The 21759-nt window shown below is 44.3% G+C and overlaps 3 protein-coding genes across 5 annotated transcripts in view; 1 reads left to right on the top strand and 2 right to left on the bottom strand.

Annotated features, from left to right (window-relative positions):
* PCSK1N (proprotein convertase subtilisin/kexin type 1 inhibitor) overlaps positions 1-6170 on the top strand; it is an 11036-nt gene extending 4866 nt beyond the window's left edge. The window contains exons 2-3 of the mRNA XM_089484568.1: positions 2122-2717; positions 5281-6170. Of these exons, the coding sequence (XP_089340694.1) occupies positions 2122-2717; positions 5281-5539 (855 nt within the window). The 3' untranslated portion in view covers positions 5540-6170. The remainder of the gene's footprint in view (positions 1-2121; positions 2718-5280) is intronic.
* Positions 6171-7063: 893 nt separating this feature from the next.
* LOC149322905 (LHFPL tetraspan subfamily member 3 protein-like) lies at positions 7064-16318 on the bottom strand. The gene is made up of 3 exons (XM_089484556.1): positions 15040-16318; positions 11221-11463; positions 7064-7315 (listed from the first exon to the last, which is right to left on the bottom strand). Exons 1-3 carry the CDS (start codon positions 15470-15472, stop codon positions 7287-7289), a joined length of 705 nt encoding a protein of 234 aa, XP_089340682.1. The 5' UTR covers positions 15473-16318; the 3' UTR covers positions 7064-7286.
* Positions 16319-19614: 3296 nt separating this feature from the next.
* Positions 19615-21759, bottom strand: part of HDAC6 (histone deacetylase 6) — a 41493-nt gene continuing 39348 nt past the window's right edge. For all 3 annotated transcript variants that reach the window (XM_089484544.1, XM_089484525.1, XM_089484534.1), the window contains exon 29: positions 19615-21696. In XM_089484544.1, coding sequence (XP_089340670.1) covers positions 21628-21696 — 69 coding nt within the window. In that variant the 3' untranslated portion in view covers positions 19615-21627. The remainder of the gene's footprint in view (positions 21697-21759) is intronic.

The following is a 21759-nucleotide window of genomic DNA, read 5'->3' as shown; positions in this document are numbered from 1 at the left end:
AAATGAAGCTCATACTGGGATATATAGAGCTGGTTGGGCAGACGATTTGTGTTTGTGTGCACAGGCCAATTTACCCCATACCTTCCCGTGATATCTATGGGTGTACATGTGTGTATGTGTGAGCCTTCAAGTCATTTCTTATGTATGGTGACCCATGGGGTTTTGTTGGCAAGGTTGGTTCAGAGGAGGTTTTGCCATTGCCTTCCCCAGAGGCTGAGAGAGTGTGACTTGCCTAGGGTCACCCTGTGGGTTTAATGGTTGAGCAGGGATTTGAACCCTGGTCTCCAAAGTCCTAGTCCAACACTCAAACCACTACGCCACATTGGCTCTTGGGTATGGTTATACATGCACACCGTTAATTGTAATTGTGTTTCCTTTAATCCCAAGAAGCATCCCAGAAAACATCAACGATAGCATACAAATTGTACGAATAAGTCATGCAACCTCTTTTCCAAAACCTTTCATTTATCGATTTATTTATTTTTAAAAACTGCGAAGACAAAGTCATTTGAAACACTAACCAATAATACCATTTGGTAATTCAGAATATAAATAACCACATCTGCAAAGCCTCCCACCGGAAGCTTTTTGGCACTTTAGGGACAAGATAGTCTGTTGTGTTGTGGGCATTTGTTTTCTATGAATCTTCCGATGAATTGCCTGCTGCGACTTCTCCTATAAACCGCTGGGTCTCTCAGATACAATTGCATTTACTGTGTTTTTGCTCTTACAGACAGCTACGTGCCTGTCTGAGGAAAAATCCAGATGGAAATTGAAGAGAAAAATCTGGAATGCCTCTTCCAAGGAGATGACCCTTGGTCTTCAGAGGAGTAGGAGCAAGCAGTATTGTCCTAGCTTGGATACTTACTTATTTATGTTAAAATACAGCTCTAGTTCTATAACAAAGAAAGAGAACAAGGAAAGGCATGTCATATCAAGGGGTAGCTGTGCTGACCATGTAGCAAAGTGCAATGACGTCCAAAATTAACAAAATCTGGGTCCCCCAAATGTAAAAAAATACATGTTACAAGCTGCCAGAGCTTCACTGGCTTCTTCATCAAGCCTGCAACACAACAAACTACTTTGCCCCAAAGTGCCATAAAGCTTGTTGTGGGAGGCTTTGCAGATGTGGTCATTTATATTCTGCATTACCAAATGGTATTGTTAGTTAAGGTTTCAAATAAGTTTGTCTTAGCAGTTTTAAAAAATAGATTAATAAAAGGTGTTGGAGAAGGTGTTGTTGTTGTTGTTGTTGTTGTTGTTGTTGTTGTTGTGTGCCTTCAAGTCATTTCCAACTTATGGTGACCCAAGGCCATCATGAGCTTTTTGTGGCACAATTTGTTCAGAGGAGGTTGGCCATTGCCTTCCCCTGAGGCTGAGAGAGTGTGACTTGCCCAAGGTCACCCAGTGGGTTTCATGGCCAAGGTGGAAACTGAACCTTGGTCTCCAGAATCATAGTTAAACATGCAAACATTGGCTCTCGCTTATTCCTGAAATACCCATATTAAGTCAAGGTACATAGTACCAAAAGCTAGCCAGAATATTTGAGGCAGAAAATCCCACAGGGTCCATCCCCAGAAACAACAGCAGAGCAAAGCATACATGTAAGAAACATTAAACTACACTGATTGTTGTTTCATGCTGATTTCTAATTAAGCCCAATGCAAAATTTCTTGTAATTTTGCCTGACAAAGGCGCTGGCAAAAAAAACCCTGAACAAATCTGGCCAAGAAAACCCCATAGTAGGTTCACTTTAGGGTTGCCGTAAGTCAGAAATGACTTGAAGGCAGACAACAACAGCAAGGGGAGGATGGATAAATTATCCTTGTTTCACTATCAGCTTGATCATTGTTGTTGTTATGTGACTTCAAGTCGTTTCTGACTTATGGCGACCCTACTATCATGGGGTTTCCCTTGGCAAGATTGATTTGTTGAGAGGAGGTTTGCCATTGCCTTCCCCTGAGGCTGAGAGCATGTGCCTTGCCCAAGGTAGCCCAGTGGGTTTTATGGGTGAGCAGGGGAACGAACCCTGGGCTCCAGAGTTGTAGTCTAATGCCTGAACCATCGTGCCACGCTTGATGATTGCTGTTTGAAAAAAATAATCTTCCTTGTTTCTTACAGCCTCTTACCACCCCAGGCAGTTCCCATGGAGGGCTAAACCACAACCTCCCTGGGGGGACTCGGCGGGTGAGACGTGAGCTTCAGGGGACACCCTACGAAGCAGTGGAGACCGCATTGGCTAATGAAGTGTATTATCCAGATCTAGTTCGGCTGGCTGCGCTGGAGAGAGCCATGTCGTCCCCGGGTGGTCAGCTGCAGGAAGAGCACCTCGCCCAAGCATTAGAGCGATCCATGGCTTCCTCTGGTAACCAGCTCCAAGATGACCGCTTGGCTCAGGCACTAGAGAGGGCAGTAGTTCCACCGGGTCACCAGTTCCAGCCAGATGAGCGCTTGGCTTTGGCTTTGCAGCGTCTTCTTCAGGATGGGCATCGCCGCGACCAGGAATCTGTCTACCTGGCCAACCTGCTAAGGCTTTGGGATGAAGCAAAGGGTGCCCAGTTGTATCCTGAGTATGATGAGACCAGCTTAGTGGGTGCCTCCTCTCCACCTAGATCGCTGCCGAATCGTTACTGGGTCCCCGAAGGAGGTTTTGAACCCCAAGAAGAGCTGGGAGGGGAAGAAGAACCCGCTGGAGAGATGGATCCTGAAATGATGAGGTAGCTGAAAATGGGAAGCTTTATGGGCTTGCTCAGATGTAGGGCTTGGCAATCAGAAGCTGTTTTGAACACCATTTCTCAGCTGTGAAACAGAGGAAGTAATAAAGAAGGAGATAGCTCTGAACATGTGCAGAGTGTTCCACATATCCTTCTCCAGGGCATAAAATCAGGCTATTTTCATACTTAATTAAATATAAATATAAATATGACACACAGAGAGAGACAGAAGAGGGGGACTTTACGGGTCATATCATGGAAATGATTGATAAGAAATTTGGATGCCATTCACATTTTCATTATTATTGAATAGTAATGGTTTCTCCTGGAGTATAAACTTCAGGAGACATGTGTGACATTTTGCATGTTTGATATCTATTTTAAAAACATCTACTTCTCCTCCCCTCATGGAAGAAACTAGTATCTCAGGGCCAAGGGTTCTGCTTCACCTTTGCCCTGTCAGGTATTTTTTTGTATTTGGGGGAGTTTCTTTTGCACGAGGAGCTCATGCAGACATGCAAACTTTCATCTGAAATGGTACCCCCATCCCACCACCACCATTGTCGTGACCACTACTACTTCTAGTGGTAGTGATCAACAAGGACTATTTCATCACTGCACTTTTTAATATATATAATATATAAACTTTAAAGGGGTAAAATAATAAGTAATTATCCAATTCTTTAGGATTCAGGCTGCATTCCCACTGCAGAAACAATGCAGTTTGACACCGTTTTAACTGCCATGGGTCAATGCTATAGAACGCTGGGATTTGTAGTTTTGTGAGACATTTAGCCTTCTCTGTCAGAGAGCTCTGGTGCCACAACAAATTACTATTACCAGAATTCTATAGCATGGAGCCATGGCAATTAAAGTAATATCAACCTGGATTATTTCTGCAGTGCAGATGCAGCCTCAGTCTAATAATTGGATAGTCATGGTTCTAGGATATTTGAGGGTTAACACAGTTTTCTCCTCCCCAGTCCAGCCCATTGCCTCATTTGAGAATGTGGGACAGATTTTCCAAGTTACAAAATGTAGGCTCAAAACCCTTTTTTGAAAAATCTCAAGGGCTCCTCAGAAAGTCTGAGCCCTGGGGATCATCACTGCCATGCCAGATGATTCAGGGCCCAGATTCTCTCAGAGATATTGCAGGTACATCTATGAATTTGCAGCTGTCATTTAAAAGGGAAACTTCTTGAATATTTTATTGTATACTACAGGCTCTAATTGCTTAGTAAGGAGTAAATGTCCTCATTAGGTAGGTATTTGGCATTTGATCATTTTACTAACAGTTAAAAGAATAATTTAGCAATATATTAGACATGAGTTTTTATCAAAAAGTGCCCTTTGGTTGACAGAAGGTTGTCTCATCCAGAAGAGGCTTCCATGAATACCACTCCTTTCTTCTGCAGCCCAATCCCATACTATCTACCATGTGAATGCCCTACCTCACATTTATGTACCCTGGATTCCCACCCTTTCCCCCTCTTTTCCCTTTCCCCCTTTCTTTGTAATATATACTTTTTTAAAAAATCAAGTAAAAATGTCATCTCCATACTGCTCTGGAGGATCCCATAATTTGGGAGAGATATTTTAAAAGAAGTACAGGAATTGCAGAAGGAGGGAGAAATAAGTAAAAAAGGCCAGACTGTTTCAATTTACAGAAGACAAACCATTGGATTAAAGAACTATCAAGGAACAGAAGGATGAGATTAATATAAGTATTTAGGTTTTTGCTGTTTCCTTTTTACTTATGGCAACTCCCTGAGGCTGCTGCCACACTGCAGAATTCATGCATTTTGACACCACTTTAACTGTCATGACTCCATCCTATGGAATCCTGTGATTTGTAGTTTGGTGTGCCACCAGAGCACTCTGACAAAGAAAGCTAAATATCTCACAAAACTACATCTGAAGGACTACATCTCTTTCCCTCCCTTTCCAAGTAAGGCAAGTGTATGCTTATACAACATGTGTGTATGTGCCTTCAAGGCACGGTCAACTTACTGTGACCCCATGAATTTCATATTCCTTAGACAAGGAATATTCAGAGGTGGATTTGCCAGTTCCTTCCTTTGAAATATAGCCTGCAGTACTTGGTATTTGTTGATGGTCTCCCATCCAAACACTAAACAGATGTGACTATGCTTAGCTTCCAAGATCAGACAGGATCTGGTGCCTTTGTGTGTAGGTGCCTTTAAATCACCTGTAGACTTATGGCAAGCCCATGAATTTCATAGGATTTTCTTAGGTAATTCCTTTTTCTGAAATATAGCCCACAGTATCTGGTATTTGTTGGTGGTCTCTCATCCAAGTATTAACCAGAGCTGACTGTGCTTAGCTTCCAAGATCAGAGGAGGATCTGGTGCCTTTAGGGTATTTAGCCCATCTAAGCGTATAATTAGGAATGATAAATTCTGTTATCCAGCTGTTGGGAGGAAAGTGACAGGTAAGTTTAGGAGCCAAAATCTCTTCTTAGCTACAGCCCAAAGTCTGGGTGAGTTGGGACTAGGGACCAGGCCGGCTGGCGGACTCCTGAGTTCTCTTTTTCTGTCTTTTTCAGATACCTGATTGGCAGAATCCTGTCAAGAGGGAGCAACCTGACCCCGCAGCGCTTCCCAGTGTCCCCCAGGCGCCTGCGCCGTGCCATCTTTGATGGAGATCTCCCAGAGCCCCCCAATCTTCTGAGGGTCAAGCGGCTAGGTGGGGAAGTGGCAGGGGAATCCCAACTGCAACGGGTCAAGCAGACAGAAGGGGAAGGAGTTGGAGGGAGGAGAGGTGTAGCTGGAGGAAGTCAGAGGCTTCAATATATTCCTGAATAGCAGGAATTGTCCTCTGCAGGAAAAACATGGGGAGGGGAGGTCACCACTGCCCCCTTCTCTCTGCCAGTCTCTGAATGTCAATGGACTGTAAGTGACCCCAGTGTTTTTTTTCCTGCCTTTGTTCTGCCTTGTGACCCCTCAAGTACTGGGGAGGAAGGCAAAAGCCTTGGGCTGGGGTTGCCTTCCCAGTTATAGTTGGGGGGGGCAGCTTTTTGCCACACTGACTTTCTGACCCTCCAGTCAGAAAGCTCCAGTTCAGCTAAATGGCTGTATTGTAACAGTGAGCAGCCCTTCCTTGCCACCACTCCAAACCCAGGTCTGGGTACTACCAGCCTGCGTTTCTTGGCCCTTTAAAAATAAAATGGCTCAAATAAAGTTGGAGCCTCCAAATCTTCCTTCTGCCTTAATATTCCCATGACATCACTCCTGTCTCTCACCTCTTCTCCCCCAGTCTCCACCTGCTTGTTTTTGTCTGGTTTGTAAGGCCCCGTTGTGTTCCCCCCTATTTGGCACATACAAATACATATGCACCCCCTGCGGAGTTGTTGCCATGTTTGATCATGCTTGTGGCCAGAGTTTTGGTGTGATGAATAAATGAATAAAAAAAAGTCCCCTTGGATATTTTAATGTAGCTGCGGTCTCACTGGTCTCATCTTTACATGCCTTGTTCTAACAGACCGTATTGGCATTCCTGTTCATAGGCAAAGTGATTCTGAATTTTCACATATGCACACACACACACACACACACACACACACACACACACACCGCCTCTGTTTCTTTATGTGTATGTGTATTTTTATTTATTTACACACATAAACACAATGGATGAATGGAACAAAAGGAAGTTCTGGAATGGAACACTAGAGAACTGATGACCAAACTATCTATACTACACCTCACTCAGAGAGCCTTATTGCATGAGAAAAGGAATCCGAAACAGAGCAAGAAAGTACAGACTTTTTCCATGCCCCTCCGCATGATGTAGTAGCATTTCTGTTCTCTTCTCAAGGGAAACAATTGTAAAAGCGTGCCTTTTGTCGCCCTGTAAAAATCCCTTTGACAAAAGGCATGCTTTTCTGACTTTTTCCCTCTAGAAGGAAAACATAAGTGTACCAAGGGCATGCGGAGAGGCATGGAGAAAGCCGGTACTCTCCCACTCTGCTTCATCTTTCTTTTCCAGTGTGATAAGCCTCTTACTGTAAGGCTGAGTACTAGCTTCCGTTTTGTTCTCCCAGACTGAGCTGCCTGTAACATTCAAGTGCTGCTATCACCTTGGAATTTTACTGGATAGCTTTGGGCAACCCACACTCTTCTTCCAACTCTGACATATCCTGTCTTTAAAACAGGAACGGTAATGACTTGCTTTAGATAAGTGTTTCCCAAACTTTGGTCCTCCAGATGTTTTGGACTTCAATTCCCAGATGCCCTAGCCAGTCTGGCCAACAGTCAGGAATTCTGGGAGCTGATGTCTAATACATCTGGGGAACCCAAAGTTTGGAAACCACTGCCTTAGGTGGTTCTGGTGACGATAAACAAGAATAATATAAGTTAAAACATACTAAAACAGCTATGACAGTTACTTATAGGCATATTAAAACAGCTATATAAGTTATTAATAACACACAAGAGTATTATTATTATCAAAAATATATTTATTGCAACTGCAAGACCAGGGCCTTGTTTGGCAAATGAATGTCTATTCCATTCTGAAGGCTAGAAGGCAAATTTCATCACAGGAAACGAATCAATCGGGAGTCAATGCCGAGGTAACACCTGTGTACATACATTGAAGGGGGGAAAAGAAGGAATAGTAAAACAGACATGCTAAAACACTGGTCTTTATTTGGTGTATTGTGTTCTGTAATCAGGATTGGAACCATTTTACTACTTGAAGTGGCACTAAAAATCTCCCTTTCCCTGCTAAGAGCAGCCTGCTTTTAGAAATACCCAGATACCATTTTCAGCCATCATCTATTTCATGACTGGGTTACTTTACTTTGCTGCCATGGCAGGGCTGGCTTTGTCCACAACTGAGTCAAAACCGAAGCACTGCCAATCTCTCTCTCTCTCTCTCTTTTTAAAGTTCCTACATACTATTAAAAATAATTCGGTCTTTCCCACTTTAGGGTTACAAGTGTGAAAGAAGACTGTGCAGGAGGAGATGTGGGCAGTTAGCCACACAGGAGCTTCTTCAGTTCCCCCAAAATGTATTCTCTGCATGTAACATCTGAAGGGTGGAAGCAGACTGAGGTCTACGAAAGCTCACTCTGCCAATTTCTTTCTTTCAGTTAGTCTCAATGGTGCTACAAGATCTTTCTACATAATGATTCCACAGACTAACACGGCTATATCTTTGAATTCTGAAGGGTAATGTTGCTTGCAGACAATCTGCTGGCCAAAACATCAAAAATCCACAAAACACCAATATCTTTATTGGGCCAACCAATTTGTGCACTTTGGTATCACTATTTTGTGGATTTTTTATGTTACTGTACTGTCGATTTATTTCTACTGTGGTGAAGCTGCTAAAAGAGGTTTCTGATTTGGAAATCAAAACATACCAGTCCAGGAATGGGGAACTCTTACCTCTCCAAATGTTTTAGCCCACAACACTTATAATCCTGTATTGTTTGCCATACCGGTTGGGGAGCTGAAATCCCAGACAACTGGACAGCTGTGGGTTCTCCATTTCTGTGATAGGCTTTCCTTTTTCTGTCCTTACTTTTCCCATCTGCCTTGGGTTTTTTGTTTTGTTTTGTTTTGCTCTTTTCCCCAAATTTACACTGAGAATAAAAAAAAGTTCGCCCGTGTTTGGTGCTAATTGTGGTATCATGTCTTTGGCTATATCTACACTGTGGAAATAATGCTATGGAAAGTTAAGATTTGTGGCACTGTATTATTTTTGCAGTACAGATGTAGCCTGTGCCCACACAGACTTTTGACTGATCATCACATAAAAGTCTCTGCTCTGAATTATTATATCTGGATTAGTCATTCAATGTGACCTCCCCAAAACGGAACTGACCAGCAGGGCTTTCTACGTATCTGAGGCAGTCTCAAAGAAAAGTGGCTTCTCGTCGGCTCTCTCCTACTTTGATGGGGCTTGATCATGGCATCAGCAAGTACAGTGCTTTGAATCAGCCCACGGTGATGCCATTTTGATTGTCCACAATTTGCCCTGACATGTGCCACTATGGGATATTTTATGGTAGTAGTGATTACAGCAATGGCTGCTTTTTTAAAAGGCCCTAGCATAGGCATGGCTCCTGCATGATGCTAAGTCCCTAGTAGCTACTTGAGAATGCTGTGTGCCAATGCAAAGTTTGAGATGCTGACACATATCTTACATAAGGCCTGTCAAGGTCAGAGGCAAAATAGGTATTATGTGATCAAGCCAAGCTATGCATCACGCTGGAACCAAGATGGTGGCCTTTGCTCTCAGAGTAAATAGGTTTTATGACTAGGGTCAAGCCCTGGATAGTGACATGGTCTCAATATATTAATTAATTAATTAATTAATTAATTAATTACACTTTCAAATCCCCCCTGAATTCCTTTTCAAGCTGTTCCTTGTATCAGGTTGCAAAAGTTTGCTCCTGCCCACATGAAAATAGGTACACATTTTCTGTATGTATCTAATTATTTATGCCCTTCTAAAGCATCTTATCTTCTACATGTTTGGCTCATTTACTGAAGCTGTCATGCATCATTTTCAATTATACCCATTTTTAGTGACTCACATTTTTAAAATATGACACGAAGTGTACTGCAAGTCTATGAAACATAGCCTCATCTGTCACAAATATACAAATTTCTGAGGCAAGGCATGCTTGGTTCCACAACAAATCTCAGGAGGCACAAAATGGGTAATTGATGCCCTTCTCCTAAAGCATCTTCTACATATGTGGCTCATTTACTGAAACTGTCTCTGTGCGTATTTTTCAATTGTATACATTTTAGAGACTCACATTTTAGAAACATTATGTGAAGTGAACTGGAAGTCTATGAAACATAGCCTCATCTGTCACGAATATGCAGATTCCTGAGGCAGGACATGCTTGGTTCCACAACAAATCTCAGGAGGAGCAAATGGGTAATTTAGACTAGAATGTTGAAACCACAATTCTTGTGTCTAGCCTTGACATGTACTCAAATCCATTAAACTCTAGTACAAGTCATACATTATGAATACTGTACTTCTTACCATCTTTGTGATTAACAGAAATGGTACAAAATAAGTAATATGGGCAAAATTTATCCAACTGGATTTTTGCCCAGTTGGATTTTGTTATATGGGACAAAATCCAGTTTTGAAAAGGGGGGTCTATTATTTGAAGGGGGATAGTTATTTATCAGCATTGCCAGAATGAAAACTGCAGAGGCTTCCTGCAGGGGCGTCACAAGGGGGTGCGGGGAGTGTGGACTGCACTGGGTGACATCTCAGAGGGGGTTGTCACTTATCATCCATAGCAGAGGGGGCTGCTGGCACCTGGCAGTCACTCCCAAGTCTGTCAGGGCTGTTGGCTGGACCAGAAAAACTGAGGTGCCAGTAGCAGTGACACCAGAGGTAGCCACGGACACCTTTCCTTCCTGCTGCCATCACCTCCCTTTTCTGCCTTTCCAGCAGCAGCAGCTTATTGCCACCTTCTACCATTCATGTTTCTCTGCTGCCTTGGGCTACAGAACCCAAGATGGCAGAGAAGAAGAAGAAAGTGGTGGTGGTGGCAGTGGCAGAGATCTGGATGCTGCCAAGGATGGAGTTATTGTGGGAAGGGACTGCTGGGTGGCAGCAACACCACATCCCTGCCAGTGGCTACAGTGGCAGATATGGCAGAGGCACCCTGGCTGGAGGAGTGGGGCAACTGTGGGGTATGCCAGGCAGCACGGGTGGGACGAGGAGGGTGGCAAGCTGGCCAGAAGGGGGAAGGCGAATAGCAAGTGCTTCTCCTTGCCTGCTGCCACTTCTCCATATGCCACCCCTCCCCGCTCCTTCCTTATTCTCCCCATGTTGAATGTGAAGTCAAAGGTTTTCATGTCTGCCATCAATAGCTTTCTGTGGGTTTTTCGAGCAGTGTGGCTGCATTCTGGAAGAATTTATTCCTGACATTTCACCTGAAACTGCACCTGGCATCATCAGAGAGACTCTGAAGTGGCCAGCCAAAGATGCAGGTGACACCACCCCCAGCAATGCCACTGGGATCCTGCATCCTTAATGATTGTGTAGAAGCGGGAACTTCAGTAGCTGTCGCTTGTGATACAAGCAGGTGAAAAGCAACACCTGCTGACATTTCCTCTTCTTCAGCACAACCATTACAAGCAGGGGAGCCTTCTCCAGTTTCACTCTGGCAACTCTATTATTTGTATAGTTTTGGGAGGGGTGGGCTTTAAACATACTATAAATAATGTCTTTCTTTGCTTTTTTTCCCCCCTCCCTGCCTCAGAGTGCATCTAGCCTCCATCTTCGCTTATTCCATTTGTGCCTTTGTTGTGTTTCATTGGTCATTGCTAAGCAACCATTAAGACAGCTGCCAGCCCTGCTTTTAATGTGTCTGCTCCAAGCTGAAGCCTAGATGAGTCCCTTTCTTCTTTGTTGCCAAGAAGAAGAAGAAGAAGAAGAAGAAGAAGAAGAAGAAGAAGAAGAAGTGTGTGCACACTTGCACACTCCTGCAGTGGCTTACCTCTCCCCTCTGGGGGTGGCGCATAGCCTTCGGGGAGAAGAGCATCCTGTCGGTTTCCCAGCACAAAAGCCAGGGTAGCTAGGACCAGGGCATCGGCGATGCCAAGCAAAGCAAGAGTAAAGGCCCAGTGTATGCTGCAGGTGCCCAAGGTGTAGCTCCTCGCCCGAGGCCCACAAAGTGCCCTCACCTCCGGGGCTCCCCAGCCGTCGGGGAAAACCAAGCAGCCAAGGGCCTGGCAAGTCGCTGGGAGAAAAACACAGGGAGGGAGGAGGGAAAGAGAGAGAGAAAGAGAGAATAAAATGGTCATCCCTAAGTAAAAATGGTGTAGTGGTTTGACCATTGGGCTATGACTTGAAACCAGGATTCAAATCTCCACTCAGCCATGTAAACCCTCTGGGGCAAGTCAAACTCGCTCAGCCTCAGAGGATAGCAATAGCATGTACATTTCTATACCGCTTAATAGTGCATGTAGCACTCTCTTAAGTGATTTACAATCTGTAAACTAATTGCCCCCAACAAGCTGGGTACTCATTTTACCAACCTACGAAACGCTTGAAGGCTGAGTGAACTTTGGAGCCCTGCCTGGGATTGAACCCACAACCTTGTGGCTGCAGGATCAGCATTTAACCACTGCACCACCAGGGCTCCAGGATGGCAATGGTAGGCTCACTCTGAAGAAACTTGCCAGGAAAACCCCATAATAGGCTTGTTATAAGTTGGCAACAACTTGAAGGTACACAATGACAACAAAATAAAGACTCACACTTGTACTGGCAGAGTCACTCCTCGGGGCTCCCTTTGCAATGTTAAAGTTAGTTCTGCAGGGGGCCAGCATAGCATAGTTGGGCTATGACTAGGGTGATCAGCGTTTGATTCCCAGCTCAGCCATGAAACCTGTTGGTGATCCTGGGCAAGTCACACTCTCTCAGGCTCAAGGGAAAGCAATAGCAAGCCTCCTCTGAACAAAACATGCCACGAAAACCCAGTGATAGGTTTGCCTTAGAGTTGCCATAAGTCAGAAACAACTTGAAGGCAGATAACAATAACAACAGCCTTGCTGTAGCCATGTTGGGGGCTTCAGTGTGACAAAACATTTTTTTTTTTTTTGCCTAAGGCAAATGATAAAAGGGGCCTTTCATCTCCAGTCCACATAAAAAACTTGACAGACCTGACCTTACTTTATTGATCTTACTTTAACACTAGCAATGGAACAGTGTCCGTCGCCAGGCTTGAGACAGAGTGAGTTTGGGGATGGGGGGGGGGGGGGGATAGGGCAGATTGCATACTGTTTTGCTGTTGTTGTGTGCCTTCAAGTCATTTCCATCTTATGGCGACCCTAAGGCTATTGTGGGGTTTTCACACACAGCTGTTATCTCCAGTGAAGAGGGACAGTTAATAGGGTGCACTTCAGTATCTTTCGCCAGAAGCAGTTGCCTCGCTGCATAATGGTAGGGTTGGTTCTGGGCACTTGGATGTTAGTTTACTTCAGACTTTTCCCAGTCTTTATAATCTACCCATCTATATGTCCTCTTAAAATATACACATCGGCAGAGAGTGCCATTATATTTTCTAGAAAACATTTCTAGGGTAGCCATGCAGGCCATAGAACAAAGTACAATAACATCCAAAATTCACAAAACAGATGTATCTTTATTGGGCCAACCAAAAGTTACGAAATACATGATGCAAGCTTTTGAAGCTCCACTGGCTTCTTCATCAGGCAAAGATGTTAAAAACCATACAGGAGAAAAATGTTAGTCACGGGCCTACATTCTACCTGAGAGGTAGACAGTTAACATCGTCATATCTTCCTTTCTCCTGTATGATTTTTAACACCTTTGCCGGTGCATTTTGGTAGCCCAATAAAGGTATTGGTGTTGTGTGGATTTGGGGTGTTATTGTACTTTGCTATACGGCCAACATGACTAGGTGGTAAAAAAAAGGGCCTTAAGACCAATAGAAAGTTGGCTGATATAAGACTGCCATCATTCTCACAATATTCAACAAGGTCAAATGGAATCTAATGGGATTATTAGTTGGTATACACTACATCTTTCAGTTTACGGCTCGGCTGTAACCACTGAGGTCACACTGCCCAAAGGCTTCAAAATCTTGAACCAAGCCTGGAGTTCTCTGCTAGTGCTACTGAAGAGAAGAAAATATACCACCCCTTCCTGTGTAGCACTCTGTCTCAACTCTCCAATGTGTTGGACTTCATTTTCCATCATCCCTAGCCAGCACGTTTCTTGGCCATGTTGGCCAGGGATGATTAGGATCAGAGTCCAACACATCTGGGGATCCCAGGCTGCTATATACAATGACAAGTCCCACTGTGATCCAAAGTATTTTGATACATAAAGGTAAAACTGTTGAGAGCTTAGAAAGCTTTTAACTTTTAAGAAGGATGAATGTAAAGACATGGTGAAGCCATCCATAATTATGCAGTAGGATAATGAGGATAATGCTCTTGGACCAGTTCAGTCATAGACGGTTTCAGCATGTAATTCTGATCGATTCTCTATAAAAGTAACTTCCAGCTCTGCAACAGCATCACTCACTAAAGAGACACAGTGCGTCGGGAAATACTCCTGCATCAGGCTAACTGAAATTACTGAGACTTGCAATGTTACATGGAAATTAAATGGGTCTAGTTTAAAATGGGTTGGTGTAAAGATTAGCATGGGGCCATATATATGGAGTGTTGGTTTTAAGACCATTCTAATGCATTAGATAAATACTAAATGCCATGAAACATCAGGAGAATTGAGGGACAGCGTGATGTAGTAGTTTGAGCATATGACTCTGGAGATCAGGGTTTGATTCCCTGCTCACCTATGGAAATCCAATGGGTGAACTTGGATGAATCACAGGATGTTATCACATGTGAGGAATTTCTCTTAATTTTGAATGAAAGGAAAGTGGGGCCAGAATGCATTTACCTGAATTTACTAGTTTAGTGAATTTACGTGAATTCAAATTGCGTTTGAACTGACTTCCCATTGCCCAAAAATAGCATGCCATTGCCCAAATTTGCGTGTGATCACCTCTCATGCAATAACGTGAAACCCCAGGATTGCATTCGGACTGACTTCCCATTGCCCGAATTTGCGTGTGGTAGTCTATCACGCAATAACGTTAAACCCCATGATTGCGTTCAGATTGCCATTGGATTATACTTCCGATTCCCCTTGTCTGATAACGTCCACACACTCTCACTTCCAGAAAACCCCATGATAAAATCTTTAAATAAAGACACATACTGCCTTAGGGTTGCCATAAGCCAGAACAACAACAACAACAACACATTACCAGAATATTCAACATGGTGCTGGGTGGGATATGAGGGAGGAGTTTTTTCTATTCCCACCTCCCAAGTTCCTCAGGGGAGGTTGCCTTCCATTTCAAGCTCTCTGATGGTGAAAGCCAAGCTTCAGTCAGGGGTTAGAGGACCGGTTTTGCTCTCAATGGAGCAAGTGAAAAACAATCACAATATTCCCAGGTGAAGTGAGGAAATTCCTGTTAGTTCCACCAACTGAGAATGAAACATGCTTCCACCTTCAACAGATATTCATGTTGGACTGACTCCCAATGTATGGCAGCCTTGTGGCTTGTTTTTTTAAATATGATACCAGCACATGGCCACAGTGAGTGGGTTGTAGAGGTCTTGAGTCCCTACCATATTATTGCTCCCTGACTCCCTGTGCTTTTTTGACCTGTCTGTGTTCTTAGATGGCCCAAATTTGCCCCTTCTCTCCTGCACCCACCAGCATTACCCCAGGAGACCTTTGTTCCCCCATGAAGGGTCTCTTCCACTCTCACCTGCCGAGAGCTGCTGCCAGGCGCACACTTTGTAGACAGTGCCAGGGCTGCAGAACCAGAAGAGCCCCAAGGAAGCCACGCTACCCATCACCAGCACCAGGGCCATCAGGACAAAGACAGCAGCTGCTTTGAAGGACGGGATGGGCGTCAGGGTGACCAGGGACCCCTCACACTGGAGGACATTGTCCCGCTCTGTGCAGACTTGGTAGAGGCCAAAGGATCCCACGGCGCTCACGCTGGGGTCAGAGAGCACCCCTGAAGGGGGCAACTGGTAGGTGAGGGTTGCTGTCTGCACCCAGGCTGGCTGGATCAGCACCACCACCTCAAGGATGCCAAAACAGAGGGTACAGCCAGCCCAGAGGGCACCCACTGCCCTGGCATTGCGCACAAAATCTGTCTGGTAGAGCGCCGCTGCTTCTCGAGCAGCCAACATGGCCTACGTCTCTTTGGCAGGGCTCACCACCTTCCTTTGCTCCTCCTGGGAATAATAGTTCAGCCTCCCTCTTTCCAGAGATGGAAGTCCAGATGGCTATGCCCCCTGAGACACTAGAATCCAGACTGCTATGTCCCCTAAGACACTAGAATCCTGCTATTGGAGGCCTTCTTCCTCTGATTAAATCAATAAACCTTTTCGGTTCCTTTTCAGCTGGTGACAACATTCCTCCCATGAGAGATTTCTTCATTCCTCTGCTCCAGTAGCTACGGTTCTTCTGTGACTATTAGGAGATGGAACAGGCGCTCTTTCCTTTGCATCCAGACATTCTCTCGGGGATGTAGGTTGCTAGGCTTCCTTCATCTGCAATTCCTATACAATTCTAGAGGAGCTAGTGGAAGAGGCAGAGAGAGCTTCTTTTTTCCTTCCTTCCTTCCCTCCTTCCGACTGAATCTCTTCTTTTTCAGTTTAGAATGTGGAGGAAGGGAGAAGCTGCTTCCTTACCCCATCCTTCTCTTTCCACAGACTGATCTTTTTAAGACATATTCTTCTAGCAGGGGAAGACAGAAGCAGCCTCTTGGCCACACGCCCAGCCACAATCCTTCGCCTTGTTCTCTTGCCTCGCTCTGTCGCCTAGTGAGAGCTGCAGTGATGCTGGAATGGGAAGCTATAGGTCGCTTGGCTCAGTGCACCTGCTGCTCGCTGCCTTTCTTGCCTCCCACATGGGAGGATGCAGAGGATCCACAATTGCAAGTGAGAAATCATTTGCAATCTTGCTAAAGCAAGGAGAGAAAGGGTCAACAGTGAAAAAGAAATGGCCAGAAAGGGAAAGAACACAGGGGGAAAGAAAAATGGTCTTATCTCCCAAATTCACATCTTCAGGATGCAAGCCTCCTGCAAATAAGACTGCAGAGAAGGAAAACTTCCAGTAGGGGGCAGCAGAGTCTTCTGTTTGTGTTTTGTTGTTTTGTGCTTTCAACCCATTTCTGACATATGGCCAGATTCAAGCGGGTTGTTCCCACTTAAGATTTGAAACGATTTAAAATACAACGTTTTTAATAAAATCGATTCAACATAACACTGTTCTTATCCCGCTATCCGATTCGCTTTGTTCATCGTTCCCATCTGTTTGTTTAAATCGAAGTTTTTACCTGCAAGCGTTCCTACTTGGCATGAAATCGGTGTTTAAATAAAGCGATTCTTCTCCTCCATACCTTATTTGGAGCTGTCAATCAATAGTACGTCAGAATGACGTAACGTTAATCCGGAATATTTGGAAGCGATTTACCTTTTGGCATCGTTTCCATTTCATTGACAGCCAGGGAGAATCCCTTCAGAGAGCACAGAGATAATGAAGGAGGCTGCTGGCAAAAAGCGAAGCTCTTTCCAGAGGAACTATGGGATAGGATTTGGAGGGCAGCATCCTTTCTCCCAAGACAGCCAGGGAAAATCCCTTCAGAGAGCACAGAGATAATGAAGGAGGCTGCTGGCAAAAAGCGAAGCTCTTTCCAGAGGAACTATGGGAGAATCCCTTCAGAGAGCCCAGAGATCAATGAAGGAGGCTGCTGGAAAAGCAGGGAGGGAGCACTCTTCCCAAAGATTCTCTTTCCAGGGTTGGAGGAGAAGGCAGATTCCATTTGAGAAATGGAGGGAGAAAGGCTCTATTCCCCCCCCCCCCCATTGATCAGAGCCCTTCCTTGCCTGGGTGAGATCAGATGCCTCCTCGCGAGGAGCCTTCCCTTCCCTGTCTTGGCGAGATCAGTGCCCAAGCGGGCAGGGAATGTCTCCTCGCGAGGAGCCTTCCCTTCCCTGTCTTGGCGAGATCAGTGCCCAAGCGGGCAGGGAATGTCTCCTCGCGAGGAGCCATCCCTTCCCTGCCTCTCCTCCGTTAGAAATGGGCTCTCCCCACACAGAGGGGAGGTTGTAATCCACCGGGGGAAGCCTTGAGCAGCCGGGACTTCAGGTGTTTAAAGAGCTGAAGAGATTAAGCGCCTGTAAACCATTAAAATAAAAAATAAAAATAATCCTTATCTCTTATTGAAAGACCACAGCGGACAAAGGGGTGAGGGAAGCAAAAATGGCGACAGCCAGACGGATGGGGACAGAAAGGGCAACTCCCCCAAGGACAGCCCCATCGCACTCCGCTCCTCCCATTCATCTAACGCTTTCAAAGGCTGTCGTTCCTATTTAAATGCTCCGGTTCCTAAATCGAATCAATGGAAAAATGTAGGTCAGACCCTAGTGTTTTTTTAACACGTGTTAAATGAGGAAAGCTCGAATCAAAATTTTATTCCGCTCTACAATTCGATTTGTAGTGGAGACGATTGCGGGTTGCTCTAGAACCGTTCTAGGTTTAAATCGGATCCTAATAGGAACGCCACTCCTTGGATTCGATTCGGAACGCGGGGTTTCACCTAGTGAGAACACCCCCTTCCTCCTCCTGTCCTCTCCTCTCTGCTGAGTTGAATGCAAACTACTTTCCCCACTTTGAACACAGTTTGCAGCAATGGAAATAAGCTGAGGACAAAGGTGGCAAGTAGGAGAAGGGACGCAGATCAGTGTGAGACATTGTGACAGCTGACACTCAAAGATATTGAATGGGAATGGTCCGAAAGTCATCAGCAGGTGCATGATAAAATGGGCTCTATTTGTGCAAACTGATGCAGAGGACTGATAATGAAGATGATTAATTAATTAAATAAACTTGGTTCCAATTTTTATTTATTTTTTCCGTATTACCATTAGATAGGGAGACCCAACATAGTGTAGTGGTTTGAGTGCTGGACTATGATTCTGGAGACCAGGGTTCAAATCCCATCTTGACCATATAAACCCACTGGTAACCTTGAGCAAGTCACACTGTCTCAGCCTCAGAAGATGGCAATGGCAACCCCCTCTGAAGAAACTTCCCAAGAAAATTCCATTATAGGTTTGCCTTAGGGTCACCATAAGTTGGAAACAACTTGAAAGCATACAACAACAACAATATAAGATAGGGCCATTCTACCATATCAAAAGCCTTAAGGGCATCAAGTGAGAGCAACACTGAATATAATAATAATAATAATAATAATAATAATAATAATAATAATAATATTTATTTATATGCCGCCCAATCACTGGGAATCCAGTGGCTTACAACAGAGGGGATAATAGACGGTTCCCTGCCCTCAGGCTTACAATCTAAAAAGACACGACACAAAAGGAGAAGGGAATGGGGAGGGGATACATAATATGGATGCAGTTGGCCCTCCTTATCCACGCATTTTTTATTTTCAAGCATTCATGGCTTGAAAATATTTTAAATAAGTATAAATTCCAAATAGCACACCTTGATTTTCCGTTTTATACAAGAGGCACCATTTTGCTATGCCATTGTATTTAATGGGACTTGAGCGTCCATGGATTTTGTTATCCACCAGGGGTCCTGGAACCAAACCCCTGTGGATACCAAGGGCTTACTATAATATTCAAAGCTCTGCATGTGACAATTGCAATATTTCTTTGAGGTATACAGCTTTGTTGATCAGGGTGTCTATATTCAGCAATAAAGAATTCAGATGTGAGGCAAATATAAGCAGTATTTTATAATCCTGGTTCAGCAGACTGATGGGCCTGTATGCTACAACAGAATGAGGGTCACTCCCAGGTTTAGGTATAGTCCTAGTTTCAGCAGTTGTTCCAACCCAAGATCTCTCATTCAGAGGGTCAACATTTGTCGATGGTATTTAATAACAACAAAGAGTCTGCTACTCATTCACATGGACAGCAGAGGTGTAGCATGAAGGTTGGAGCTATGAAACTGTAAACAGAGGATTGTAAAAGACTAAAATTATAGGGTATTTAACACCCAAAAGGTAGCATAAAATCTGACAAATTGTAGCAGTCCCAACAGAGCTACCACCTCCATGGTGTCCATCTTGGATCTTCCTCCCATCCCGGCTTTTTTAAATGCCCTTCTTGACTGCATGCATCTCATACGGCTGACCCACAGAATATTGGTTGTGTAATCCTATGTGGAGGAAGTGGCAATTTAGGGGTGATGGGAAAATACCCAAAATGCCCCTCAGACCTGACCTAGGATGACATGTGAGCATTTTCGTCTCCCAACTTTCCAACATCTGAAACAGACAAATAGTGGCTCCATTCACAGAAACACTTTATTTGGAATAATTAGAAAGATTACAAAATCAAGCAGAGAAACATATGCAAAGGATTTGGGGCAGGCTATAATGGAACCACCTCTCCCTCACTCTGTTTTTATACCACGGCACAAATTTAACTCACCATATCCATACATCTCAAAATCCACCAGGGCCGGCCCTGGCAGAAGAGATGCTTGATGGGCATTAATCCACCCCTCCCACCTCAACACCCGGCTCCATCTTCAACTCAACGTTCTCTGTTCCTCTTGCAATAGTAGGGGTGTTATCACTTTTGCCTCCTCTTCATTTCCTATTCAGTTGTTTTACTGGTCCCAAGAGACGTGATAGGAAAAAAGAAAATCTGTGCTGGTCCAGAATCTCCCACTGCCTAGGAACTGCAAGGCATTCTATATCCACCATTTCTGGAAGCAGTCAGGGGATGCCATGGGAAAACACAGTGGCTAGACACCAATACCATCCTCTTCTCCGTTTACTTTCCAATATGGGTCCCCCATTAGAAAAGCCAGTCTTGAAACACTGCCAAGAATTTCCCACAAACATTTTTGCATCATGGCCTCTCCTTTCTTATCAAAATTGCATTACCCAAATGATAGAGGGAATTCTATGTGGGAGAAAAACAGCTTCTGGGAACTTTAAATAGCCCCATCCCATATCTGTGCCATCAATTGCAAAGAGCTATTTCACTTATGTGATTCAGTCACCTTGCCTCACATAAGATCAGCTACACTTATTCATTTGCCCACAGGTTTTGAATCCATATACAGAAGGGGTGGGAGATTCTTTGGCCCTCTCAGTAGTTCTCAGACTTTGGTCCTCCAGATATTTTTATATTTCAGCTCCCAGAATCTTTGACCATTGTCCAAGCTGCAAAGCAGCTTGGACAATGGTCAAAGATTCTGGAAGCTGAATTCTAAAAACATCTAGCCGACCAAAGTTTGAAGAACTACTGCTCCAACTATTTTGAACTTCAGCTTCCAGAAGCCCCAAGGGATATGGTCAAGGGATTATGATACTTGTAATTCAAAATATCTGGAGAGCAAGAGTCCCCACACCAATATACAAGAGAGGAAAAGGTGAGCATTCAGCCTTAGAATCATGATCCAAGCCCTTCTCAAGGTCAGGAAGAACAGCCGGCTGCCGTTTTACAGATCATACCCTATCCTTATAATTGAGAGAAAACTCCTTTCTAACATCAGGGACCACTGTGCTCCCACATGCAGGAACTGGTAACAGGAGGGATTTGAATTTTAAAAAATCCCAAAGATTGCCATCCAATATATATGTATATACCTAGGAAACTTTCCCATCCCACTCCACACCCATTTAAAGGAGCATGGACTCCAACCAGAAGCTTCTGTTTCAAGCTTTCTGGATACGAACCTCTTGTAGCCAAAGGAATCCAACTGCACAAAACAAACGTTTGTCTCAACTAGTTACAGAACATTTCTGAGGAGATCTTGGGGGGGGGGGGGGGAGAGAAAAAAACTAATATATATTCCCCCCTCCATGCAAATTCAGCATGGGCTTTCCCCAGCTGAGAATGAAATGATGAGCAACGTAACTCAGTGAAACATATACCAGTTTGGGAGTGGGGACAAAAATGCTGTGCCATATGATCAGATACATGAAATGGAGCAGTCAAAGATTCACCCCATCCTCCTAAGGTGGAAAAATGACACTGGTGCTTTCTTAGCACTGAGAAGAGCAAACCAATTCTGACCAGAAGCAAAGAACTACTCCCAGCGCTGTCTGATTTGGTTGTACCCTGTCATGGAATGCACTAGAAGAGAATATTCTTTGTCCTAGTGGAAGCAGTGAGGTTGCTGGTGTTTGATTCATGGCTGCTGGTAGTATTGCATTGATGATCACTGGCTATTTTTGGCACATCAAGAGCCCTTTTAAGCATCAGGTTCAATTCTGTTGAGGTCAAATGATGGTAGATTGTGCTGCATTCGTTATTATTAGCTCCTCCCACCAAATGGAGTCACATTAGGAAGGTGCAGCCATGTCCACTCCGAACTTCATTTTGTGAGCCAGGCTCTTGGCTTCAAAGAGAGTCTGAAGGAAAAAAACACACACACCACATCAAGCCTCATCTGCATAATCCAAACCCCGACTCTC

Source organism: Sceloporus occidentalis, unplaced genomic scaffold (genome assembly GCF_023333645.1).
Source record: "Sceloporus occidentalis isolate IW3139 unplaced genomic scaffold, rSceOcc1.0.p SCAF_1, whole genome shotgun sequence".
Classification (NCBI taxonomy): domain Eukaryota; kingdom Metazoa; phylum Chordata; class Lepidosauria; order Squamata; family Phrynosomatidae; genus Sceloporus; species Sceloporus occidentalis.
Note: the sequence above shows the minus strand (reverse complement) of the source record. Positions and strands in the feature narration are given on the sequence as shown.

Excerpts from the sequence above, each read along its gene's own strand:
- LOC149322905 (XM_089484556.1), bottom strand. The coding sequence starts at position 15,472 with ATGTTGGCTGCTCGAGAAGCAGCGGCGCTCTACCAGACAGATTTTGTG. Across the intron at positions 11,464-15,039 it reads CTGGCAGCAGCTCTCGGCAG|CGACTTGCCAGGCCCTTGGC; the intron begins GTGAGAGTGGAA and ends TTTTTCTCCCAG. Across the intron at positions 7,316-11,220 it reads GCCACCCCCAGAGGGGAGAG|GTGTTACCTCGGCATTGACT; the intron begins GTAAGCCACTGC and ends GTATGTACACAG.